This window comes from Elgaria multicarinata, chromosome 23, assembly GCF_023053635.1.
Source record: "Elgaria multicarinata webbii isolate HBS135686 ecotype San Diego chromosome 23, rElgMul1.1.pri, whole genome shotgun sequence".
NCBI lineage: Eukaryota > Metazoa > Chordata > Lepidosauria > Squamata > Anguidae > Elgaria > Elgaria multicarinata.
The window spans coordinates 11,899,542-11,926,320 of NC_086193.1; the positions used below are offsets into that span (position 1 = coordinate 11,899,542).

Below are 26,779 nucleotides of genomic sequence, written 5' to 3' on the forward strand. Positions count from 1 at the left end.
TATTTATTTGACCTGCTAAGCTAGATATGCTTGGACTACAAGTCCCATCAGCCCTTGCTAGCAAAGGCAATGGCATGGGATGGCAGAAAACATATATTTATTTCTTTATTTTATGACATTGTAACATTTATTTATTTATCTAGCACTCTGAGCCAGATTTGCTTAGACTACAAGTCCTATCAGTACGATAAATTCTCCCCGTGCCGTAAATTCAGGGGTGTGAGGCTCAGAGAGAGCGGCTTGCGATGTAGTATGGCGTCAATATTACCGATTTGGGTGGGAAATGAATGTGGTTTACAACAGCCTTGCGAAGTAGTCCAATGTGGAGATGAGCAGTGCTATTGCAAAAAGTGGGACGATTTTTCACCCTGCCACATTTGTTGGCCTACAATTCCCATCAGCCCATGGTGAGGGATGATGGGAGATGTAGTCCAAAGGGGGAATCCTCTAGAAGGCCACAATCTTCTCCAATACAGGAGCCATGTCCTCCTTTGCATATGGTCACCCTAGGTAAATAAATAAATAAGCAAACAATATCATGATACAAAGTGACTGTAATCCCACCTTGCAATAAACCGCAATACAGGGTTGTCGGAATCCATGATCACTCATCCTCACGCTTGCAGTACAGGCATCCCAATATTGGCCTACATTGCAGGGTTGTTGAAAGCCACTGTGCATCAACCACCCCGCCTGCAATAGGGAGATTTAATTGGGCTGCACTGCAGGAGTGTTGCAAACCACTCCCCTTTTACATGACCGCCCCCACCCTATCCCCCAAACCAGCATTGTAGAGGTAATAATACTGGGTTACATTGTCTGTAAACTTGGGGTTAACCACTATCTTACAGCCACCGCCCTATCATCTGCAATGGGAGGAAATTGTGGGTGAGTCTGCTTTCAGTTTTGAGCAGATCCTCATGCTGTGTGTGACTCCGGTCTTTCTTCTTCCTCTTCTTCTCCCCACACCCCCTCAAGTAATGCAATACTTTAGTTAAGACCAACTAAAGAGTCAGTTTTTAAGGTGTTTGATATTCACTGTTGTTCCCCACCTCGATCCAAGTGAAGAGGCGGGTAAGAAATATTATTATTATTATAGATGAGCATACTGTCAAGGTCATCAAAATGCTGAATTAAGGTGGATGTTAAAGCAAACAAGACATGAGGGTGGAGACGCATGGCCTCTGCTTGGTATAAATAATAATAATAATAATAATAATAATAATAATAATAATAATAATAATGTATTTATTTATTTATTATTTTTATTTATTTATTTATTTATTTATTTATTACATTTTTATACCGCCCAATAGCCGAAGCTCTCTGGGCGGTTCACAAAAATTAAAACCACAGTAAAACGCCCAACAGTTTAAAACACAATTACGAAATACAGTATAAAAAGCGCAACCAGGATAAAACCACACAGCAAAGTTGATATAAGATTAAAATACAGAGTTAAAACAGTAAAATTTAAATTTAAGTTAAAATTAAGTGTTAAAATACTGAGTGAATAAAAAGGTCTTCAGCTGGCGACGAAAGCAGTACAGTGTAGGCGCCAAGCGGACCTCTCTGGGGAGCTCGTTCCACAACCGGGCTGCCACAGCGGAGAAAGCCCTCCTCCTAGTAGCCACCTGCCTCACTTCCTTTGGCAGGGGCTCATGGAGAAGGGCCCCTGTAGATGATCTTAAGGTCCAGGTAGGTACATATGGGAGGAGGCGTTCCTTCAGATAACCTGGCCCCAAACCGTTTAGGGCTTTAAATGTCAATACCAGCACTTTGAATTGGGCCCGGATCTGGACTGGCAGCCAATGAAGCTGGAAAAGGACTGGCGTAATGTGATCTCGCCGGCCAGTCCCTGTTAATAACCTTGCTGCCCTGTTTTGCACCAGTTGAAGTTTCCGGACCGTTTTCAAAGGCAGCCCCACGTATAACGCATTGCAGTAATCCAAATGAGAGGTTATCAGAGCATGGATAACTGTAGCTAAACAATTTATTACCCGCCTCTCCCTTTGGATCGAAGCTGGGAGCAACATTAGTACGATAATGCAATATAAAAATATATAAAGAGATTGAAGTTAGATATGCTGGGATCAAAGAGCAAGGGCTGCTTTACCTTTGGACATAGTTGACTGATAAAAATGTTATGTTGCCTTTCAACATAAATAGTCTCCAGACAGCTTATGTTGTTAAACTGGAACATATAAAGAAGAGAACAAGAAAATAAAAGCAGTGGGCAAAATTGGCAGCAATGGCTGCAGCACAAACAATTTGAAGTATGGAGGAGAAAGAAAATATTTGCCTGGTGCTGAAAAGTGAGCAAAGTGGCATCCTTAGAGAAAGATTTCCAGCCTATGCGGCAGAGTCTTGCTATTTACTGTTTTACTCTGTACAGCACCATGTACATTGATGGTGCTATATAAATAAATAAATAATAATAATAATAATAATAATAATAACAACATAGAGCCACATCTGAGAAGGCTCTGTCTCTAGCACTAGGCAGAATACCTGGGTCTGTTAAGAAGCAGAGAGCAGAAGTAAAGACAAATGTCAGTGCGTACAAAAGGGACCTTGCTTTATGGACTCCAACTTTGCACCAAACTTAGCTGCATCACCTGAGGTTCAATGAATACATTTATTTATTTATGTATTACATTTATATACCGCCCCACAGCCGAAGCTCTCTGGGCAATTTTGAAGAGGATTTTCCTTCAGTGCCTACATCAGAGCGCAATTGACCTTGGGCTACCACTCTGCTTATTCATATTTATTTACTTCAATTGACTTCAATTATCTTTATGCCGCTCTTCCGCCAAAAAGGCGCCTAGGCAGCCTGCAGAGAATCCATTAAAAAAGACAAATTAAATCAGTCTCACGCACAGGGTCGTCATAAGGATAAACGGAGGAGGGGCATGGAGTGGTTTGGAGAAAAGGAGAGATTAAAATGTTACAGATTTTTTTTAAAAAATGTGAGAATAAATCGCTGCAAATTGTGCTCAGTCAAGGATTGCAACACCTTCTCCTGAGTAGGCTTCCCCAACCCGGGCGTCCCTCCAGCTGTGTTGGACTACCAATCTCATCAGCAGGGGTTGATGGGGTTGGTAGTCCAACACAGCTGAAGAGACCCCCGGGTTGGGGAAGCCTGTACCACCACACCCCTGGCTGGTCCAACCCTCTTCTCTCCATCCTGGTCCATCCTCAGCATCTAAGGATGCTCCAGATGTGCGTCACCAGGGCTACCCATCAGGGATGCAGCTCTCCCCGATTGGCTCCCCCGCTTGCCAATCCACGCGCCCTCCCGCCCCAGCGTCTCGTGCTCGCGAAGGTGGCGGTTGCGAAAGCCAGCCCCGCCCCCCGCGCCCTCCGATTGGCCGAGAGCTCGGAGGCGCGGTTTTGACTGGCGGAGCGGGAGGGCGAGGAGGGCCGGGCCGGCTGCTGATTGGCTGCCGCGAGGAGCAGGGCGGCCTGAGGGGGAAGATAAAGGAGGAGCCCAAAGCCGCAGTAGGTGAGATGAGTGTGCGCCGCTTGGTGAAGAGGACGCTGCTGTGTGGAGCGATAGCGACGCGCGGCCTGACCACGACGATGGTGAGTGCAGGCTCGGCTAGGCCTCACTAGGCCTCGGGGGTGGGGGATGGGGGGGAGAGACGGCGACGCTCTAGCCCCCCGGCTTCTTCTCTATGGTCAAACCATAGAGTGGTCTCTGGGGATAGGCTAGAGCGTTGCCCCTTGGAGGACCCCAGGACACCTCTCTAGGGCCCCTGGCTGCTCTTTCCATAGCTGATATTTCCCATCATTCCTTGGGGAGGGGTCTCAAGACAAGTTCAGCTAGCTCCCTCCATTTTGCTGGTTGGCCAATAATTCCCCATGATCCTCTGGGGGCAACCCCTTTTCTTCCTTTTTCCCATGATGCCTTGGGTGTAACATGGGCTTGCCCAACTTTCCCATGATCCTCTGGGGGCAACCCCTTTTCTTCCATTTTCCCATGATGCCTTGGGTGTAACATGGGCTTGCCCAATTTTCCCATGATCCTCTGGGGCAACCCCTTTTCTTCCATTTTCCCATGATGCCTTGGGTGTAACATGGGCTTGCCCAACTTTCCCATGATCCTCTGGGGCAACCCCTTTTCTTCCTTTTTCCCACGATGCCTTGGGTGTAACATGGGCTTGCCCACTTTTCCCATGATCCTCTGGGGGCAGACTTTCCCAACCTGATGCCCTCCAGATGTTTGGGACTCCAGCTCTCAGCAGCCCCAGGTGTGCTGGGAGTTGCAGTCCAAAACACCTGGAGGGCACCAGAAAGAGAAAGTCTGGTGTAAGAGGTAGAGAGATTAAAGCGTGAAAAAAAAGGCATTTCTTGTTAAGTCATCTCCCATCAGCCACAGCCAACATGGTACCTGAATGGACAAGAATGCTGGGGGTTGTAGTCCAAACTGGAGGGTGCCAGTTTGTGGAAGGCTGCTGTGCCGTTTGTTGGCCACCTTTCTTTCCTGTGCTTGCTGTCTCGAATATGGCCCTCCAGATGTGCAGAGCTACCAACTCCCATCATCCCCGGCCTCCCTCCAGTCCAACACATCTGGAAGGCACGAAGTTGGGGAAGGCAGTTCTAGGTTATTTGCCAGTCTGTGGCGTGTCCTTTCGGTTTATAACAATACGGTGTCAGTCATGAAATCGAAGAACTTTAAAAACCAAAAAAGAGAGTACAGGTGTTCTGGTTTGTGGTTGTAGAAAGAAAGAAAGAAAAAAGACTTGCCTCTTCTACTCAATCTGTTTTCATTGCATTAGGACCCTTTTTATCTCCCCAGACAATTTAAGCTCTTCAGGTTGTGTAAACTCCTTAGGGGCAGAGCTATTAACAATGAAGATGTCTGTTGCAAGCAGCCCTGAACCCAGGGGACTGAGTGAGAAATCAATTAAACAAACTAATAATAAAAAAAAAGCCCCATAAATACATCTGGTTATTTTTTTAATTTAAAGTAAGGTCCTAAAAAGCCAGGGAGACAAAAGCAAAAGTTCTCACCTGGCGACAAAAAGGTAAACAGAGGTGGTGTCACAGCAGGGGAAAAAACCCTCCTGTATTATTATTATTTACACTATTTATAAATAATATTTGCTATTGACACGCCTGTGGGCTCTTTGCCCTTCTGTGGAGGTAACCAACTTGCCCCACATCTCGGGCTGTGCCGTAACTTTTCCCATCACGCCAGGCTGCCTGTTCTTCCTCGCCCTCCTTCTTTAGGGCTTTGCTGCCGGCGTTGGCATTCTTTACTGTTTCACGCCTTTTTCTTCCTCTTCTCCCCTGATTCTACGGGGCCACCATTTTCTCCTGCTGGTTTGGGATCCTGCGGCGGGATCTGCAGCTGGGAAGAGTCCCTGAAAGCCAGCTTTTCCTAACTCAGGTGGGCTTCGCCCGCTGCCTCCCTGGCAACTTGAAACCGTGCCACGGCAAATAACAGGGAGTCAGCTGCACCAGCATTTCTCTGAGCTATGCCGAGTTTTGGTGCGGGCAATTAACTGCAATTACGATTCTGCCTTGTAATTACTCAAAAGCTCCGCACCTGGGGCTTTTTTTCCTTGGTGATGGAAGCTGTAAGACGAAACATGTGCAAGGTGGCAAATTTTCCACGCTTGCGGTAAGCAGCGAGTGTGAATGCATTTTAAAAAGACACTTTCAAACTGGGTTCATAAGACGCCTGTTTTGGGGAAGAGTCTAACCTAACATAGCCCCCCCCCCTGCAGTATTGCAATGCCCATCATTCCCCACGAGCATGGCTAATGGCTGTTCTTACAGAGATCCACCTGAGAAGTGTGTTCCATTTTATTTCTGGACTACCTTTCATTTCATTTATTCTATTTCCCTACCGCCCTATAATTGAAGCGTTCTGGGTGACACACACAAAATTAAAAACCATTAAAATTCATTATACAAAGTACAGATCATTTACATAAAAACTTATAATCATCGTGTGCCTGAAAACAATTTTTTCACCATCGACCGAAGACAATCAAAGACCTGATTAAAAACTCAATGTATGCTGGTACGTGCCTGCAGTTCGAACCTTGAGCCGAAAAGATAACAATATTGGCACCAGGTTGGCCTTGTCCTGGAAATCATCCCATAATTTTCCACCCTAAGAGGCCCTCCAGAAGCAAATTACAGTATTATTAAAAGCCAATAAAACCACTAAAGTAACTTCAGCACGTTCCTCATCATAATTAGAGCCAGAGGTTTAAAACTGATGAGCGCCCAGAAATTACATCTTTAATCCGGGCATGAAAGGCCCCTAAAAACTGGGAGGAAAAAAAATCTTTTGTTTTGTGCACCAAAAAAGAAACCAGGGATTTGGTGCAATTAGCATGTGAGTCGGTCATACCTTCGTTTTCAAAATTTCTTAATGGACTCCTAATCCTCCCTGAAATAATCAGGCCGAGTAATCTTAATCCAGAGGTAATCACGATACCTTCTGCTGTTGAGTCCCACAATTTTATTGTGCTTCGGGTGCAGGGTTTCTTTCGGTCCCACGCGTAGCGTAGACCCATTGAAATCAACGGGACTTGAGCTGGTCACAATTCAGTTACGTCTGGTCAATTTCAATGGGCCTAGAGTTACTCCTGACTAAATCTAGATGTAATGGCGCAAGACTGCTTTCAACAGAGGAAGAAACTTTTTCTCTGTTTATAAACTTTTAAATTTGCCCTGTCTTGGGGTTAGGCTGTGTGCTGCAGCCTTCAAGATGCTTTAGGGTGGATTCCTGCATTGAGCAGGGAGTTGGACTCGATGGCCTTGTAGGCCCCTTCCAACTCTGCTATTCTATGATTCTATGCTTTGGACCACATATAAACCCTTCTATAAACCCCAAGGGTCCGAGCTTTGGAGAGTTGTGATCCGAAACGTTTCGGGGACGCCAGATTTGCTGCCCCAACAAAACTGGCCAAAGTGGTTCCAGGAGTGAATGACTTTGGCTTATGACTAACTCGACAATAAAAGCCTCTTTCAAGAGGTCAGGAGGCCAGCTTGAGTGTCCTTTAATACAGGGTTTCTCCCCTTTCTTCCCCCCTCCCCGTTCTCACGGGTTGCGACGCGAACGTTGGCATTGCCTATCCCTGTTTTTTTCGCTGCACTGCAGAGGGAGCGGTTCTCAAAGCACAATCACATCTGCATCTATCTTTGCCCTTTGTTCCCCAGAGCTCAACTCTACATCCGAGTCAGAAGGGTCCCTCTCTTCCTTTCCACAGCCTGCCGCCTCGGATCTTGGCTATCTTGGAGCGGATAAGCCTGGGTTATAAAAAGAAAAGCCGCAGCGGCCCTAAAACTCAAAACGTAATCTGCTTTCTGGCACAATCGCTCGTGATCTTTCCCTTTGTTAATTGCGTAACCGGAGTCTTGTGTAATGTGGGCAGGAGAGCACGCACAAAAGGTTTTAGGACCAAAGGGTACATCTTGTAAGGCGAAAGTTTTTTTTTGTGGGGGGGTGGGAGATAGATAGTTTGAATTCCGACATACCTGTACAGAATTTTAGGATTAGTTATATTTATTACATTACAAAAAAAAGTAAATAAATAAAAATACATTGAATTTTAATCAAATGATTGACGAAGGTGGCACCATATTTTTCACTTTGCTTTATAGACCAAAATATCTGTGGAGTCCATGGGCTGCTGAGAAGTTTTCTTCTCTGTGGGCCTGTTCAGACAACACGCTAAGCCATGGTTAGGCCAAGAATGCTTTCACAGCAAGTGGTTAAACCATGGTTATGAAGCCGTCATGATTAGGGAAAATGGCATTCACATGACACGCTAAACCATCATGGTTAGCTCAAAACACTTAACCATCATGGTGTGTTGTCAGAACAGGGCCTATAACAAACTGATATTTAGTCTATTTGCCATAATTCCATACACCACGATTTCAATGTTAGAACGTCTGCAGTTTTCCAACTTCAGTCGTTGTGAGATATATATTGAAATACGATAACGTTCCTAAGCGCTTTGCATAGAAAAATTAAAGCCAGATTTAAAATACCATATGGGGACATCGCATTAACCACAACGGTTAGCCCGCTCAGCCTTTTGCCGCAAACGGTTAGCGAGCGCGTTTAAACGGTGGTTATGTAGCCACCGTGGTTGGGAACGGTTCACACGACCTGCTGGGCCATCGTGTTCAGCTCAAAATGCGTGTCGTCCGAACGGGGCCCGCCGTGGAGAGGAAGCTGCCACTCGAAGCTTTGAGCTCCTTGGAGGAAAAGGCGGCATATAAATATAACCCCAAAATAACCCTAAACAAGTAACAAGAACTGGATCTAATCCCCTGCGCCCGAAAGTTTCTGGGAGCCGGCTACGTCCTGCGTTTCCCATCTTTCTTGACAACGTCGCCCATACTAAAAAAGAAACACCGTCAAGCACAGTCACATCCCGAGGAAGAGGGGAAGCGAGCCAAGCCAGAAACGTGACTCGATGTCTCTTGCCTCCCCTCTGTCCCCAAAAAGTCAGGTTGTGACTATTTTTACAAGCCGGAGTTTCTGGTTACGGGTGCTGCAGCAGACACGCCTCCTCGGAGCAGGAGGGCGCTGCGTTGTACGGCCCAGGGTGGACCACCCACCCACCCAATTTCTCTTCTCAAAGTCCTCCTTGAATGCTTCTGGGAATTCACTCCTCTGTTCCCTCGCTGCTGCTTATTAATCTCTGGTTAAACTGGAAATGTGTGTGTGTGTGTGTGTGTCTGTCTCTGGCTGAGCCAACGGAAGCCAATTCATTAGTTTTATTTCTAAGTTTATTCCTACGCCACCTTTCTGGAACCAGCCACACCGGTTTACCCCAAATCCAGGACCTGCCTGGTGCTCTCTAGATGTTTTGGACTCCAGCTCCCATCAACCCCAATGGCCAGGGATTGTGGGGAATGTAGTCCGAAACATCGGGACCCAAATTCCAGGACATGCCTGGTGCTCTCCAGATGTCATGGACTCCAACTCCCAGCAAGTCCAGTGTGGGGTGGTTTGCTGAGGCATTGTGGGCAGGGTGGCACCCGTGTGAATCCAGCGGGGACCTGTGAGTGTCCCATTTTCAGCCAGTGTTGGGGCGTTCAGTTACTCATTTGCAGTCTTATTACCCGGCTCTCCAGCCCCTGACCCCCCGAAAAGAGGGGGTTCCCAGAGCACCTTCCGCAGATTAATAACGAGGCAGCCTTTTAGGCTTAGAATTTAAAAGACATGGCACGAAAGGAAAAAAGGAATTGGGAGGGAGGAGGAAAAAAGAAGCCAGATTCAGGCACGCGTCCTTAGTTTCAAAGGGCCGGAAAGAACATCCCGGCGACGTCCCCAGAAGTGAAGGGGGGAAGAGGTGTCCTCCGGCTGCAAGTTTGGGGCAGGCTTCCCCCATGGAGAGAATTGAGAGCTAGAGAAGCGACCGAGTCTTGGATTAACGCTTCTCCTTGTTCAGAGCAGCTGCTGTAGCCTGGAGTGGGTGGAGCCTGGCTCTGTCGCTGTCACGCCTGGCAGCCCGACGCCTCCTGGGACTTTGCACCGTCTCGTGGGCCGAGGGAGGGGGGCGGTGGCAAGGGACCTTGAAAACAGCCCCTCCCAGCATCCTTGGCCGGCCTAGCCGGGGCTCATGGGACTTGAAATCCGATGCATCGGGAATGTGCCAGTTGGGGAAAACGTCCCTGACGTTGCTCCCAGGGGGCCCTCTGCCCTTCCGAAACGGTCCCTCTCAGGAGGGGCGCTCTGAGCCTCCTCTCTCGCCCCTGCAGTGCGCTCAGCAACTTGACTGGCACTCGGCCAGGTCCATCTACGAGTTCCACGCCACCGACATCGAGGGCAATGACGTCTCGCTGGAGAAATACAGGCAAGTACGGACGGGGCGGCGAAGGTGTTCCGACGCGCCTCCTCTCCGCATCGCGGGCCAAGTCCTGTGATCGACAGACGGCCGGGAGCCTCCGTTGACACCTCCGGCCCTGCCGGGTTGGGAGCCTTAATAACCAGCGGCCCGTTCCAGCTCCCAACACGTCCCCTCGGCAAATGTTCATTTAAATTTTCTCCCAGCTGCTCTCCTCGTGCCGGATTGCAGCACCCATCGGGCAGGGAAATGGGCCCACCCCTCTCGGCTTCCCCCTTCCCCCGCGAGGAATTCTAGGTGGCGCACTCGGGCTTCCCACCTCTACTTTATGCTCCACAACGACCCTGCGAGGTAGCCCGGGTGGAAAGTTGGCGACCGGCCCAAGAAGCTTCACTGCTCAGTGGGGATTTGAACCCGGGTTCCTCCTGTCCTCGTTCGACGCGCCAACTGCTACTCTTGGGGGCGGTTCACCTTCTCCCGGCTGCTGTTTCTTCGCCTCTTTCTCTGGGCCCAGTCGTGAGACGCGTCCTTCGTGCCCCCCTTACAAGTTCGCGCAGAAAAACACATGAAGGGATGGCCCTAGCGAGGAGGAGGGAAGAGGAGCCGAGCAGGCAGATGCTCGAAGGATTATCCGTGAGCCCCTCACTGTGACATGCTGATCCCGGAAGCCAGCTCTGGTCGTTAATAACTGCTCCGGAAACGGAGCGGTATTTCCCTGGCGGAGTCTGGGCGATGGCGTGCCGTGGGCATTCAGTACGCTGGCTTCATGGTCAAGCTGATGTAGCGTTCGTCCCGTTTATGTAAAATATTTACTTTAAGTCACTAGGCTGGTTTTTAAGGCGGGAGATGAAACGGCAGAGATTGGCTCGTTCTGAGGCTTAGTAAGGGCAGCAGGCCGGGCAGCAGCAAACTGGCACTTTTGTGGCTGTTGGCGAGCTGGACTTGAACCGAGCGCTTTTGCCCACTGTGGGAGGGAGTTCAGCGAGTACGGGTGCAGCCACGACCGCCTCCTTGATCCCTGCTTCCTTCCAGGGGCCACGTCTGCATCATCACCAACGTCGCGTCGAAATGAGGCAAGACTGGCGTAAACTACACTCAGTTTGTCGACCTCTACGGCCGATACGCTGAGAAAGGTTTGCGCATCCTCGCTTTCCCCTGCAACCAGTTCGGCAAGCAGGTAGGAAGGGATGGCGGGGGTGGGGTGGGGTGGGGTGGGGGGACAGGCAGACGGATTGAGCCCTTCCGAGATGGGGAGGCAAAAGTCATTTCTCTCCCCTTCTGATGCTGGGAGGGGCAGCCTTGGTCTGTGAAGGGGGGAATTTCTTTGTGGCTCATCGATTGAGGCCGTGTGACATCAGTGAGAAGAGCCAGAACCAAAGGTGGGGGGGGGGCTCCCTGCACTCTGTGCGTGTGTGTGTGTGCACCACCCTCTTTTCTTTATCTCCCAGGCCCCCCTGCACTCTCTCTCTCTCCCACCCACCCTTTTCTTTCTCTCTCTCTCTGCCACCCCCTTTATTAGCAATAAACACGTTTTTTCCCTCCTCAGCAATGACTTGGGCACGTTTCTGTATGTTTATATATGAAATTTGCTCTCTCTCCCTCTCTGTTCCTTCTAACTGGACCTGCAGGGATTCAAACCCGGTTCCCTTTGCATTCAACGCATCTGCTCTACCACTGAGTTTTTTTTTTATTATTATTATTATTTATTACAATCCTATCCTGCCATTTTTCCTTTTGCAAGGGACCCAAGGGGATGTACGTGACCCTCTTCCTCTGTGTTATTTTCACAACAACCCTGTGAAGTTGGTCAGGCTGAGAGTCAGGGACTAGCCCAAAGTCACCCAGTGTAGCTTCCTGCTTCTTTTCTCTCTTTCTTTCTCTCTCTGCCACCCCCTTTTCTCTCCCTCTGCCACCCCTTTTTCTCTCTCTCTCTGCCACCCCTCCTCTCTCTGCACCCCCTTCTCTCTCTCTCTCTACCACCCCTTCCTATCTCTCTGCCACCCCCTTCTCTCTCTCTCTGCCACCCCCTTTTCTCTCTCTCCCTCTGCCACCCCCTTTTCTCTCTCTCCCTCTGCCACCCCCTTTTCTCTCTCTCTCTGCACCCCTTCTCTCTCTCTCTCTCTACCACCCCTCCTCTCTCTGCCACCCCCTCCTATCTCTCTCTGCCACCCCCTTTCTCTCTCTCTCTGCCACCCCTCCTCTCTCTCTGCACCCCTTCTCTCTCTCTCTCTGCACCCCCTTCTCTCTCTCTCTCTGCCACCCCCGTCTCTCTCTCTCTCTCTGCCACCCCTCCTCTCTCTCTGCCACCCCCTCCTCTCTCTCTCTGCCACCCCCTCCTCTCTCTCTGCACCCCTTCTCTCTCTCTCTCTGCACCCCCTTCTCTCTCTCTCTCTGCCACCCCTCCTCTCTTCCTCTGCCAACCCTCCTCTCTTCCTCTGCCACCCCCTTCTCTCTCTCTGCCACCCCCTTCTCTCTCTCTGCCACCCCCTCCTCTCTCTCTGCCACCCCTTCTCTCTCTCCGCCACCCCTCTCTCTCTCTGCCACCCCCCTCCTCTCTCTCTCTCTGCCACCCCCTCCTCTCTCTCTCTCTGCCACCCCCTCCTCTCTCTCTCTCTCTCTCTCTCTGCTACCCCCTCCTCTCTCTCTGCCACCCCTTCTCTCTCTCTCTGCCACCCCCTCCCCTCTCTCTCTGCCACCCCTCCTCTCTCTCTCTCTGCCACCCCCTTCCCTCCCTCTGCCACCCCCTTTTCTCTCCCTCTGCCACCTCCTCTCTCTCTCTCTGCCACCCCCTTCTCTCTCTCTCTGCCACCCCCTTCTCTCTCTCTCTGCCACCCCCTCCTCTCTCTCTCTGCCACCCCCTTTTCTCTTTCTCTCCCCCCTTCCCACACAAGGAAAGGACTGGTGGTTCTCACCAGAGATTATGTACCAATCGCAGGCTGTGAGCTTTCGAAACCAGGCCGAGGGCCCCCGGCTCTTCCCTCCCTCCCTCCCTCCCTCCCCCTACTCCGACGCAGCACACTTTTTCCCCTTGACAGGAGCCCGGCACGAATGAGGAGATCAAAGCGTTTGCTGCCGGTTACGGTGTGAAGTTCGACATGTTCGCCAAAATCGACGTCAACGGCGACGGCGCCCACCCTCTCTGGAAGTGGATGAAGAGCCAGCCCAAGGGCAAGGGGACGATGGGAAAGTGAGTCCTCCCCCTCCCCCCCTTCCAAAACGGACTCATGACCCTTCCCCACCCACACACCTACCCATCCGGAAGCAGGCCTGGAAGGAAAGAATCGCTCTTTCTCTCGTCTTCGCTGTTTTATCTCTCAGTTCGACTTCCCTGAACTTCAAGAATCTGGCCGCCGCCTTCAGCTCCTCCAAAACCCCGCCCGTGCTTCCGGAGCGGCAAGGCTCCAGTCCTCATGGTGGCTGACCCAGGGGAGCCCGTGGCCTTCCAGATCTCGCTGGGCTCCCACCTTCTGTCAGCCCCGTCCGGCAAAGCCGTTGGACAGGGGTGACGGAAGCTGTAACGCGGCAACCTTTCGAGGGCCACCCGGCCTCCAACTCCTGGTTTAAAGGCTGGGCGAGGAAACCACCCTCTTGCGGCCTCTTTTCTCTCTCTCGGCACCTTTTAAAAAACAGGTACCTCCTTTGGAGGAGGAAGCCACCAAACCCACGCCAGCTTTTCTCGCTGAGTAGCTTGTGGACTAAGACCAGTGGTGGGGCAGGGGAATTGGATGCTGTGACTTCCCACGGGGTCTAGGCTGTAGCTTTAGGAGCAACGTAATTTTAAGGCACAATCCTATGCAGGTTTAGACAGGGGCGGAAATCCTACAACTGGCGTTGTAGGGCTTTTTTCTGTCTAAACACCCATAGGGTTGCACCCTTATTCTTTTTCCTTCTCCCTCCTCCTCCCGTCTTCCTTGTGTGTCGTTTCCTTTTGGATTCTGCATCTGCAGGCAGGAACGGTCTAAGCACGAGCAAGATTGCACCCTCGCCCTGCTTTTAAACCCCCCCAACCCCTGAAGTTCTCTGGGCGGCGTGCAGTATTTTAAAAGCCTAAAACACAAACCTTAATGACGAAAAGAAACGGAATACAAACTAAGTAGAAACCTCTCAATTAGCGGCCTTGTCCACGTGTGACGCCTTGACGCCTGGCTTTCTTCCACCTGGAGCCCTTGATCTTAAAACTAAATTGTTTTCTGTTTCTTTTCCTCTTCTAGTGCAATAAAGTGGAACTTTAGCAAGGTGAGTCTTCAGCGTTTTAGCTGCGGTGGGTGGATGCCTGCCGTCCTGAGGAGGCGGTTGGCCCAGCTCGACTCTAGGGTTATATGGGGGCTTTAGAGCAAAATGGCCCAGCTCAGTGCAAAATATTAGCCTTCTCGAGTACCTGGTATACTGCCCCTGAACATGGAAGTTTTATTCCTCCGTTACAGCAAACGTCTCTTGATCAAACTTTCTTCTCCCATGAATTTCTAGAATCCCCTTTTAAAATCTTGGTGGCCGTTACTCTAACCCGCAACTGCAAATCCTATAAACTAGCTTCCCCACAACGTGTTAAGACTACAATTCTTCTTGAATTGTGGGTTTTTTATTTTAAACTGTAACCTTCAGCTTCGTACGTCTACGTTCCGGGCTTATAAAATGGCGCCCGTCCCGTTCAGAGGTTGCACGGAAACACCGGAATGATATTCGCTGTGACACGTTCCGATTCCTGGGAGGGATTTTCCAGTCGCCTGTATTTTCATGTTCCGACTCGGTTGTTGGGACTACAACGCCCGCTGTCCCTGGGGATGGTGGGAGCTGTGATCAGAAAGACCTGGAGCCAGGGGACGGGTGCCCACGAAAGGCGATTTTGGCAGAAAGCAGATCTCGTCCTGCCTGCTTCGTCAATTTCCCTGGCCAACTTCTGTCCCTGCGGGAGAAATTCCGTTTCCATCTTCTCCTCGTTGTGTATCGTTTTGGCGACCTTAGAATCCGTAAACTTGTTTCTACAACCTCGTTGAAAATGGCAGGGCCAGCTGTCCCCCTTGGCCATTTCGATAGGCCTGTTCTAGCGTAGACTCGGACCGTTGATCCTGAAATACACCCCGGCGCAATCCCCGTGTCAAAGGACAACGGGGCGCGGCGGGCCAGTGAAGGCACAGACCCCTCGGGGCCTCACTCACCCACCAGCCCTCTTCTTCCTTCTCCCTGCAGTTCCTCATCAACAAAGAAGGCCAAGTGGTCAAGAGGTACAGTCCCATGGATGACCCATTTGTAAGTTGGAGACCGGTTTTTCTTTTGCCTCGAGTCGGGAGTGCCTCTTAAAAAGCCCGCCTGAGCTGGGGCTTTGCGTGTGCTTTGGGGGGTGGTCTATCTTGCGCTGCTCCGAATTTTAGATTTAGCTGGGACTGGGCCCAGGACCCTGCCCTCCACGAGAGAAAGGGCTCCGATCACGGCAGGCCCCTCCACCTCGCTTCCCGGCTCCCCCCTCCACTCGCTGTGTAGCACTTCCAGGGGGCTTCCGTGGCAAAGGCACGTCACACGGTTGTTCCAGTGTAAACCCGGATCCAACCCCAGACGTACGTTCCTGGCTCTCTAACGTTGTGGGGGGCTGGAAAACTCCCCTTCAGCGGCCTAAATGCGACCTCCCCCCCCACTAACTTTATAGAATTACGATTTGAATGCTTGAAGCTGCTTCGTTTGAGGGCAAGACCGTTCAGCAGTAACTCTCCCTGGCCAGGGAGGGGCTCCCGCATCACCTTAACTGGAGAAGCCGCTGAACCCGGCCCCTTCTGCCTCCTCGGTCCTACCCGCTAATTAGACAAGGCGTCCCATTAATCTCGACAACCCCCTAATTAGCAAAGGCTGCCCCATGGATCGCCACACCCCGCCCGCAGGTCCCGGCCCCTCCTCGTCGCTCACGCCCCCTCCCTGGCTCCTGGAACGGCCCCCGTCCTGACTTTACCTGGCACCTCCCCGATCCACCGCACCCCGAGGGCCTCTCTGCTCCTCTGAGCCGGGGTCTGTCCCTTAAGCAGCTTGATTTTGGAGTGGGAAAGGGGCTGTGTAGCTCAGCGGTGACGACCCTTTCTCAGGGCGAAGGTTCATCCCAGCCCCGAGGGGGGTGGGTGATGGGGAAACGTTCCACTGAGATATTGGCACCTCCAGTTACGGAAGGGAAGGGGCGCCGCGTCGCCATTGCTGCATCAGCGCAGCCGGACGTTGGCGTGAGACGGCAGAGTGGCCCATTTTACAATTTTCTCCCTCTTCCTCCACTGCAGGTCATCGAGAAGGACCTGCCCCCTTACCTGTAGGCCTGGCTCACCTTGACACCGGACCCGCCCTTCGCCCAGCTGCTGCTCCCCCCCTTCCCTGCGCGTCTTGCCCTGATGACGGCTGCCCTCCAAGCCAAGCCCGTTTGGTGAGGGCGGCCCGAAAAATTTCAGCACGACTCCGCAGGGACGGGCAGGTGGCGCCGCTTGGACCGAAGCACCTGCCGGCTTTGTAGCAATAAATTACGTTTTTCTCCTCGAAAGCGACTTGGTCTGTTTCTCTTATGTTTACGTCTGAAATTTGCGGTCTGCCTCCCCGATCCTTCTCCCTTGAGGTGTTCAGGATTCGAACCAGGGACCTGTTGCATCTAATACATCTGCTCTACCATCAAGCTATTTTTTATTAAAAATAGAGGCCTTCAAGAAGCAGCTGGACAACCATCTGTCAGGGATGCTTTAGGGTGGATTCCTGCATTGAGCAGGGGGTTGGACTGGATGGCCTTGTAGGCCCCTTCCAACTCTGCTATTCTATGATTCTATTTTATTTTTTAAAGCAGGGTGACATTTATAGCCTTAAGATCCCCGTTTCAGGCCTTGGCTTTCCTTCTCCGTAATCCCAGCTCACAGGGCAGTTTATTGTTTGATACTGCATTTAATAAATAGTGGGCAGAAGTTGCAAAACGAGAAACACGACCTGGATTTCCTTGGAAGGCAAGCTGGGCCAAAAATAAAACCGGCAATTACAGCCGCGATATGTAAATCGCCAGGTTCTCTCCGTATCAACAACCCAAGCCGATGATCTGAGTTTTCCCCGGACCTCTGAGTATCTTAAGGATATAAACCCTGCTTGATCGGACTTCGTATCTGTCTCAGGGGTAGACAGAAATGGTGCCGCCACCTTTTTTAGTGAAAAGTTAACACATTTTCTTAGCAGATTCGCTTTCTGTGGATGCTAAAAACGGGGGAGTTCGGAGGCCTCGTTTCCATCTGTAAATCTTTCGGGCAGGTGACGTGTCCTCCGCCTCCAGCCATTTTGTTGTTGTGCCCGGGATAGTTTCTCCAATTGCCCAAGGCCTAAAAACGTTGCCAACTCCTGGCTGGTCTAATCCACCCGCTGCCTCCCAGCGGCCAAATAGATGCTTGAAGGTAGCACATGAAAGCAACCACCCGTCCCCCGAGTAGCTCGTACTCAAAGGCTGGCTGAGCATGGTAGAGAGATTATGCATGGCTGGGAGATGGTATGGAGAAGGTGAATAGGGAGACATTTTTCTCCCACTCTCAAAATCATAGAACCCGGGGTTCTACTATTAAGCTGATGGGTGGGAGATTCAGGACAAATAAAAGGAAGTCCCTTTCCAAATAGCTAAACTGTGGAACTCACTAACACAAGATGTAGTGACGGCCACCAATTTGGATGGCTTTAAAAGGGGGCTGGATCAATTCCTGGAGGACGAGAAGGCTATCCATGGCTACTAGCCCTGATGGTTCTGTGCTTCCTCCAGTATCCAAGGCATAAGCCTGTGTGCACCAGTTGCTGGGGAACATGGGTGGGAGGGTGCTGTTGCACCATATCCTGCTTTGTTCTTCCCTGGCCGACGGCCACTGTGAGCAGAGTGCTGGACTAGATGGACCCTTGTATGTTCTTAGAAGTTCTCTCTAACCCTCATGACTAGAAGACAGTGATGCCGTCTCTCCCATCCCCTTTTCGGACCGGTCTGTAAGCTTTCGCCCCACGTGGTGGCAGGGAGTTCCATAAGTTAGGTCCTGGGTGACGGGCTTTGCGTTTCTGACCCGAAATCTATGCTCATCGCTCAACGGAGGGTCCTAATTTTCAAATACGAGGCGGAGAGAAAAAATGGCTCCTCTCAGGAGATCATGGGGCCTACGTAAAGTTAACAAACGCGTTAATTCCGGCGTAAGCTTCCGTGGACGCCGCTTCGTCAGACGCAAGTGGCCGGTGTCCACGAATGCTTACGCCAGAAGAAATCCGTTCATCTTTAAGGTGTCTCTACACTAAACTCTCCAGGGCTTTGGGCAGACTCTGCCCTGCAGGACTATCCTATGATTCTGAGGGCTTGAGCTATGGCCCTTCCCTAAAATAAAATAAAGGAAGATTCTAGCCCTCATGAATAAAGAGCCAGTTTAAATAGGAAACGGCTACTGGTCCATCTAGCCCAGTTTGACCCTGTTCAGACGACACGCTGAGTCACGGTGGTCAAGTCTTTCGAGCGGAACACTATGGCTTAGCACGTCGTGTGAACCCTTCCTAGCCATGGTGGCCACATGCCCATGGTTTGAACACGCTCCCTAACCATGGTTTATACGCTCTTTAACCATGGCTTAAACACACTCACTAACCATGGCTTAGCGTGTCAGCTGAACAGACCCTACATCTAGCAGGATTAATTCTCAGGCTTACCTGAGATTCTAGTCCTCATGGCTCCGAGTCAAAGTGCTAATTTCAATCCAAGCTGCCTTTAACTTTTGTATGGACCGTGCTTTTCACACTTCCTTTCTCTCTGTCACACACACACACACACACACTTTCTCTCTCTTACACACACACAAACGTGCATATAGAAACACCTTTGGCTTCCTCACCGCCTCGCACCGAGCTGAAATGCCAACATTTTAATCCTTCTGATCCAAGTAGAAAATCGCGGAATCATTTGTCAAAAAGGCACATTTTCAACGACAAAAAAATAAAAATAAAACTCCATTCCCACAACCCTCCGTTGTTGATGTTGGTTTTTACATATATACAATTTTCCAATTAATTATAAATACGTATTTTGGGGGGGGGGGGATATAATAAGCAAACAAGATGGTTAGAAAGTGCAGAGGGACAGAAGAAAGGGAGATTTTTTTTCCATTAAAAAATACATACAATCAATAGAACGGCGCAATAATTTAGTCTTTAAAAAGTAGCTGTTACATATTATTAGAATTATTATTCATCTTCCTGACCAAAAAAAAAAAAAAAAAAACGGAGGAGGGTTTTATGTCGTTGGTGGGGGTCTTCGTTTCCCCCCCCCCCCGTTCTCCATCTCCCCCAAAAAGCAACGAGGGAAATTGCATATTTCTTGTTTTAATCAAAACAACTGTAAAGTAACCACGTACAATTCCGAAGGGATTTATTTGGGGAAACAGGAGCTGCCCTTTGAGCACCTTCCAATTCTTTCCTTTCCTGAGTTTTTAACCTACCCCCTCCCCAATTTCTCCTGCTGCTACAATCCATGAACCAGTTAAAACCGGACTACCTGAATTTACTATGGCTACTAAAATTTTAAAAACCTAACGCGACATGCAATGGGTCCCTGCCCCAGGGGGTTTACAAAACAGGGTGAAAATTCTGCCCCTCCGAGGGAAAACCGGTTCCACACCCGCCCACCCGCCTGCCTGCCTTATGCAAAACAAGCGAATTTGCATAGTTTCTTGGTTTTTGCATAACGTATTTGCTCCTTCGGGACATGGGGTGGCACATGGGAACTGAAATCCCCTGTAAATCATTCCTTTCTCTCTCTCTTTCAATCACACGTCCAAGCTTTCTCGTTTGCCCACAGGACTATTACAATCATAAGGACCAGCAACTTAGTTTTGCTTTTTTAAAAAAGGGGTGTTTTTTTCAGGGGACCTGCGACCCAAACTCCACACTGAATTCAGCATTTGTGCAACGCGCACTGGCAGTCGGGTCGCTGGACGCTCCAGGCTTGAAACCGAAACACGAGGCAGGAGAAAACCGTGGCCCCGAGGCTTGCAAATTCAGAGCCTCGCCCCAGTTTATTTGTTGGAGAGCTGCAACGTTTAACCCCTCTCCGGTTAAAACTTTCGCTCGATCGAAAAAAGGCTGGTCGGAACATTTTAAAAATGCCTTCACCGGTTTGAATAACGTTTTTTTTAAAGAAATGATTTGGAGGCTTAGAAGAACCATTTTCCTCGCCCGTAACACAGGAGGGCGACTTTCTTTTAAAGTTGGCTCTGAGTGGGATATTGCTAGAGTCTCATTCTTGAATCTATTTCCCAGGGCTCCCAAATATATTTCCCAGGGTCCCCAAGTATCCAGGAAGGACCGACAGGTTTCACACACACCCCACACACTGTAATTGCCATGCCGGAGGAAATTTTCAGGGGTGTGTGTGTGTGTGTTCACAGCTGGGGAAGGAAAGATTAACGCCCCTCCCCACATGCCAAAATGCCTCCCCCCCCCTTTGCATGGCAACTAAGCGGAGAAAAAAATATCCATCGGAGTCAAGGAGGGGTTTTCCCTACATTTAGCTGCCATGAAAGGAAGGAGGGATTTCCAAGGCGCAGGACAGGATCTAAGGAATTGTACTGAGGGGGGAGGCGGCCCACGGGCGAAGCGGCCCGCCGATTGCGCCTCGAGGTGCGGAGGGAAGCCATGAAACTGAAAAGAATCCAATCTGGCGGGCGGCGGTATGGAGGGAAGGCGCCGGAAATCGAATCTGGGTCCTTTGGCGTGCAAAGCAGGTGGTGTTCCACCCGGCTTGGGGCATCTTGGGAGCCGGGGATGTTGGAGGGAGGCATAACTTTTTTCGGGGGTGGGGGTGTCTAAAAGAAACAGACACCCCAACACTGACTGGTAACGCTCCTTGGAACAGGCAGACACTTCCTCGGCTGAATCATCAAGCCAGCGTTAACGCTCCCTGGGAACGAACACGTGCGCAGAGTCCAAGGACAAAGATCTCTAGAAGTTGGGCTGGGCCACACCCACGGCCTTCGCTCTAGCCAACCCCAAAGTCGTTATGACCGGAGAAAACGACGCGCAATTTTTGCACGGTTTAAACGGTTCCCCACCAGGCCCCGGAAGGGGCACGGAGTGACGCCGAGGGTCGGGAAATGATCCAAACCGCTGAAAAATGTCGCTTTTCCCGACCTCCATGAGGTCTAAGGACTTCGGGAGGTCGTTTAAAAACCAGGAGCAAAGGACCTACGAAGTGCCACGTTTGTGCAAACACCAGCCCCAACCGACAACCTAGACCAGCCCCCCTCCCTCAGAGGTCTTGGACTACAACTCCCAACATCCCCAGCCGGCAGGGAATCGCCATCCAACACCTTAGCAGGGCACAACCTTGGGAAAGGCCGGTCGAGCCCAGCGGTCACGGTTTCGAATTGCGCTCCCTCTAGACAAAATGGACAGAATTAGGAGGGGGGGGGGGGGAGTATAAAGATCCCGGATTTCCAAACTCAGTAGTTTGTGTGCGCGGGGCTTGGGGGGGGGGCGCTTGTCGTTCTTCTAAGGTGCCTGAGCCCCCCGACCTTTTCGGGGCGTTCCCCCAACCACCACCCCAGAACTCCACTTTGTACATAACGCATCTCTATAGATAGATAGATAGATAGATAGATAGATATAAAAATTTAGTACAGGTGTCGACTGTATATTATATATAAATAAACTTTTGCTTCTGCTAGCTCGTCCCATCCCTGTTGAAAAAGACAGAAGTGGTCCGGCGTGAGCCGGTATTAAAAAGAACACACGACATCCCCCCGCCCCTGGAACCCGGGCCAAAGAGGCGTCCGGGGCGTGGGGGGGTGTCCCTCCTCGGCTCCCCCGCGCTGCTCCTCGTCCTCCGCTGCCGGTTCAGCTGGGGTTGTAGAAGTTCGAGAAGGCCCCGGCCCCGAACTGGATGACGCTTTCGCGCCCCGTGGCGGCGGCGGCAGCGGCGTCCCCGGGCCCCACGTTGAGCGAGCTCAGCATCTCTTCCAAGAGCTCCTTGTAGTTGATGTCCGAGCCGGGCACAGAGAAGGTTTCCGGGGGAGGAGGGGCCGGGGGCAAGTGTTCGTGCTGGGGCGGGGGGGCGAGGGGCAGGCTGCCCGCCAGGCCGGCGCCGTCAAAGGGGAAGCTGAAATGCAGCGGCGGATTCTGGGGGGACGCCTCGGTCCAGAAGTCCGGGAGTCCGTCGCTGGGAGGGCTGTAAGTCAAGTCCAAGACTTCGTCCTGATGGGGGGGCAGGAAGCCTGAGACCCCCGCGGGCTGGCTGAGGTCCAGGGGCGGGAGCAGCGGGAAAGGCAGGCCGGGCCCCGCCGCCGCCGCCGCCGCCACCAGGGCTTGGTTCTGCTTCTGCTTGACGCTTTCGTCCATCTGCTTCAACTCCTTCCTCACTTGCTGGACGCAGCTCTCCGGGATTTTGATGCCTGGGGTGGGAGGGATGAAAAACAACGCGGGTTAGACCACCCCCCGAAGGAAACCCAGCCTCGTGGGACTCTTAAGCACCCCCCACCCCCTTCAAAACCTCAGTTGACTGTTTCCAGCCAGAGGACAGTTCTTCGCCCATCTATCGAGTCTCATGTGACAATCTCTCATGATTTGGCACAGAGGTTCCAAACGAGTCCTAAAGAAATCCGCCTACAGCCCTGCCAGGCCTCCCCAGCCTCGCACGGGGCTTAGGTTTGACGTCTGAAAAGTCTACCGGCCTGCCGTACGCTGCGCTGACTACAAACCGCCAACGCCGGCTCAGGCCTGTGGAAAGCTTCTCAGAGTGTGCTCTTTAGAAACCTAAAGACACAATAAAAGAGAATCCACGCGCAGAGGGCTGCCAGAGTCCCGAACGACGGTGGATCTGAACAGAGGAAGATTTCGGGCCCCGAGTCGGAAGATGCTCTTAGCAAAGGCTCTTTTGCTTCTGTTCCAGCTGATCAAGGGAGGCGTGGGCTTGTTCAAAACCACTTGACAGACAGGGCTCCCGGCCCGTAAGTCGTGCCTGAGTCCAAAAAGGGCGGCGCTGCTCAGCCCACCAAGATGACGCCACAATCTGCGTGACTCTTCCGATAAGGACCTTTCTAAAACACTCTTATCAGTTCCTCACAGAAGTCTAACAGCTTCAAGGCCGAGTCAGGGAGTGAGCGAGCTACTCCCGGCAGAATTCTCGACGGTGACAAGCCCGCACGTAGATTCTAACCTAGTTCTACCTCCAGCTCTGCAAGGCCTCCTCGGCCCTGCACGAATCTTATACTTGATACCGTCGCATCTCAACATGGCCAGGAAAATGACGCAGCACTGGAGGCGCCGCACGAAGGCTCCACTTCGTTCGTTCCGGCTGTACCAAGTGAGACAAGAGTGGGGAGGAGTGCAGCCGTATCCCCAACGCTGCTGAAAGACAACCTCATTCTTTCCTCCTCCCTCCTCCTCCCCTTTTCCTTGCGTGCCATGTCTTTTTAGATCATAAGCCTGTAAATTTGTGGGGGGGGGAGGGGGGAGGAACAGCCTCATTTTCCCGGTCATATGTAAGCCCCTCCAGGACCCTTTTCAGCAGAGGAGCAAGATTACACCACTTTAAATAAAAGAACCTGTTCCCCAAAAAATACAGGTGGCGGAATTCGGCTATCTTGGGCGTGGAACTTTAAAGTGTTTCGGGGCAAACGAAAAACCGGGGCCGGAGTTTTGCTCCCCCCGCCCCAAATCCCTTTCCCCCTTTCGTGCGGAAGGCGCCCCCTTTCTCCACTCACCGACTTGCTTCTTCTTCTCTTTGGTCTTGAGCCGGACGATCTGCAGGTAGCTGGTGTTGGTGATGTCAGCCATGGTGCTGGCGATCTTGCTCCACACCCGCAGCAGCGCCCCACACAGCATGTAATAGTGGCGTAGGCGCGTGCCCTGGAAACACTCCTTGCCCTCTTGGACCACTTTACAGTTCCCGTTCCTTTCCGGAGGAGGAGGAGGAGGAGGAGGAGGAGGAGGCGGCGGCGGCAGGAACGGAAGGAAGAGAAAAGCAGCTCAGCACCCAAAGGTCGCAAGAGAAGTTCTCTTCCTTTCGGCCCAAACTGGGCTCCCCGAGGCGATTTGCACACATTATTCTTAGGGTTATTGATTACATTTATATACCGCCCCATAGCCAGCTTTGCACCGGCTGGGATAGGCCTCGGTTCGATACAGGGCAGTGAGGCACGTGACAGAGTCGTGCCCACCCCATCGGAGTGTAGCCAAGGCTGCTGGCAGCCCTAGCCACGGCCCCCGCCACGGGGCGCTCAACGGCCCCCTGAGGGAGGGGTCTGACCACGCCATCCCCCCCCCGAGGAGGGCAGCCCCACAGCTAGGGCAAGGGAGAGGACAGGCGGCTAGCTCTCCTTCTCGGCCGCCTAGTCTCTCCTGGCGCCAAACTCTACGGACTCCGAAGCCACGTGCTTTTTGGCGAAGCGCACCGCCTCGCGGCTCAAGGCGTCGCTGCAGACGTCAACCGCACGGGGCGCCCTGAAATGAGCTGCTGCGCTAAGGAAGCACAGTTCGTGAACCACGAACAACCCAGGCAACGAGCCCAGGGTTTGTGGCCAGGCTGCTGTTCGGCGTGGACCCCGAACCTTGCCTCGAAGGCCTTTGGGGTACAGAGACGGTGCGGGCGCAGGAGCAGGGAACGAACCACCCAGGGGCAGAGAAAACAAGCCAGAGTCCTTTCGACCAGACGGACCCTGGGCAGGGCAACAAACCGGGATTTCAACGCACCGCGGTTTAGCGTTACATGCGGATACAAGGCACTGCTGAGCCCCCTCCACTCCATTGAGGATGCCGGCCCCCTTTTTTCCCGGACCCATGGCGCAAAAAACCCCTTCCCCCCTCTCCATCGCGCTCCGGTGTTTCGCTTACCACACGGCGTGGTTGCAGTACTCCAGGGAGAAGGCGTAGCTGCCCTCCCAGTGTTTCTGGGCCTCTTCCGGCGACACCTGAAGAAAAGGGTGGGAAAGAGGGAGACAGACAGACAGGGGTCATTTCTCCCCCTCGTCCTCTGAGGGCGGAGAGGGAGCGGAGCCGCGGCGTTTCCCTCCGTCCTTACCTGCCGGTACTTCTTCAGCAGGATTTCCAAACTCTCCGTCTGGCTGTGCTTGCCAATGTTTGGCTTGTAGAGGGTGAAGTGTTTCCCACGGTTCTGCTCCGCCAGGAGGCAGGTGTACATGTTGCCTCGGACCTGCAAAGGGGGGCGCAAGGCGGGCAATCCAGTTGGGGGTGGGAAACAGCAAGAGGTGGAGCCCCCTTGCGGACGGCAGCAGCGGAGAGGCAGCCCAGCCGAGATGCAACGAGGAAGACTTGAGTTTGGAATTCGCTTGTTTCCTCTTCCCTCCTGACTCCAACTTCCTTTCATGCCGTGTTTATTGGATTGTACTGTCTTAGAGGCCAAGGGCTGGGTTTCCCTCCTGCCGCCCCTTTACTTCGTACAGGACATAGGAAACTACCGTAGAGACTGCCAGGAAACAGGGTAGGAGGTTCTCCAAGACGCTCCAGGAGTCAAGGAGGAATCTTCCCAGGGGCTTATCAGACAGGAGGCCCAGGCGCAAAGATCATCAGTCTTTGTCGGAGGGAGCATCGGAATTGACAGATCCCAAAGAAGGAAGAGGAAGGGGGAAATAACCCCTGCGGGCCTCCCAAATAGAAGAACTACAGGGGACAGTGTGGCGTAGTGGTTAGCGTTTTGGATTAGGGACTCGGGAGATATAGGTTCTAGTCTCCTTTGGGGCCAGGAAGCTCACTGGGTGACGTTGGGCCAGTCCCTGACTCTCCGCCTAACAGGGTTGTTGTGAGGATAAAATGGAGGAGGAAGGGGGTTCCTTGCAAAGAGAGAAAAGGTGGGATAGAAATGTAATAATGAATGAATGCGGGGTGGGAGGGAGCCATTGTGAGCCTAGGCCAGCCTTTCCTAACCGAGTGCCCTCCAGAGGATTATCTTTTGAGCCTGGGCCTCCTGTTTGATAAGCTCCTGGAAAGACCCCTCCTTGACGACGTCTTGAAGAACTCCCTCCTCCTGCTTCCTGCCTTGCCTTTTCCGATGATACTAAGGGGGGTTTCTCACCGTGCCCCGTTTTTCCCTTGCCCCACCCTCGCCCGCTACAGGCGGCAGCACCGTTCCAGCCCCACCCCACCCCCCAAATACCCGGGAGCTGAACTCACCTTATGGGAGAGGTAGAAGCCGTCGTGCGCGCCCGTCAGCTGGAGCGACTTCTCGTAGGCTTCTTCCCACTTCAGGCCTCTGTCAACGCTGATCTAGAGCGGGGAACACGTGTAAGAAAGGCGACTGCGAAAGACGAACGGCCTCCTGTCCGGACCACCCCACAGGAGCATATCCGAGGGAGACGAGGGACCGGAGGCGTCTTCCCCGACATGGCGCCAGAAGATCTGGAGGGCTCAGGTTGGGGAAGGCATTTTGCCAAAGGAAAGAACCACCCCCTCTCTCATTGGATTCCTGCATTGAGCAGGGGGTTGGACTTGATGACCTTGCAGGCCCCTTCCAACTCTACGGTTCTCTCGCCCAATTCAGTCTCCCCGAAAGGTTAGGTATGAATTAAGGGCAAATTGAAGCGTGAATCCCCCTTGCTGTGGAGGTGACCTATTTTCCTGGTTCTCTTTTCTCCCCCTGCAATGCCCTCATACAAATCGAGGGTGCGGCCGCACATGGGGTCGTTGCATCTCAAAGAGGATATTGTAGAGTTGGGAAAAGGGCAGGAAAAGGCAACTGAAATGACCCAGGGGCTGGAGCATCCCCTAGGAGGGAAGGTGACAACAGCTGGGATGGTTCAGGTTTATTTATTTATTTATTACATTTTTATACCGTCCAATAGCCGAAGCTCTCTGGGCGGTTCACAAAAGGTTGGGAAAAAGGAGGCTGAGGGGAGACAGGATGGAGGTGGACGAAATTATGAAAGTGGATAGGGAGGCATTTTTCTCCCACTTCCATAATACTAGATCCTGGTGGGGTCGTCCCATGA

At 52.0% G+C, this 26,779-nt stretch overlaps 2 protein-coding genes across 4 annotated transcripts in view; one reads left to right on the forward strand and one right to left on the reverse strand.

Moving 5' to 3' along the window:
* The first annotated feature begins 3,474 nt into the window (after positions 1–3,474).
* Positions 3,475–16,338, forward strand: GPX4 (glutathione peroxidase 4). The gene is made up of 7 exons (XM_063147032.1): positions 3,475–3,588; positions 9,745–9,839; positions 10,863–11,007; positions 12,866–13,017; positions 14,042–14,066; positions 15,018–15,077; positions 16,085–16,338. Exons 1-7 carry the CDS (start codon positions 3,514–3,516, stop codon positions 16,115–16,117), a joined length of 585 nt encoding a protein of 194 aa, XP_063003102.1. The 5' UTR covers positions 3,475–3,513; the 3' UTR covers positions 16,118–16,338.
* A 5,100-nt stretch (positions 16,339–21,438) lies between these two features.
* SBNO2 (strawberry notch homolog 2) overlaps positions 21,439–26,779 on the reverse strand; it is an 83,747-nt gene continuing 78,406 nt past the window's right edge. For all 3 annotated transcript variants that reach the window (XM_063147095.1, XM_063147094.1, XM_063147096.1), the window contains 5 exons: positions 25,965–26,057; positions 24,856–24,987; positions 24,669–24,745; positions 23,540–23,730; positions 21,439–22,228 (listed from right to left, as the gene is read on the reverse strand). In XM_063147095.1, the coding sequence (XP_063003165.1) occupies positions 21,675–22,228; positions 23,540–23,730; positions 24,669–24,745; positions 24,856–24,987; positions 25,965–26,057 (1,047 nt within the window). In that variant the 3' untranslated portion in view covers positions 21,439–21,674. The remainder of the gene's footprint in view (positions 22,229–23,539; positions 23,731–24,668; positions 24,746–24,855; positions 24,988–25,964; positions 26,058–26,779) is intronic.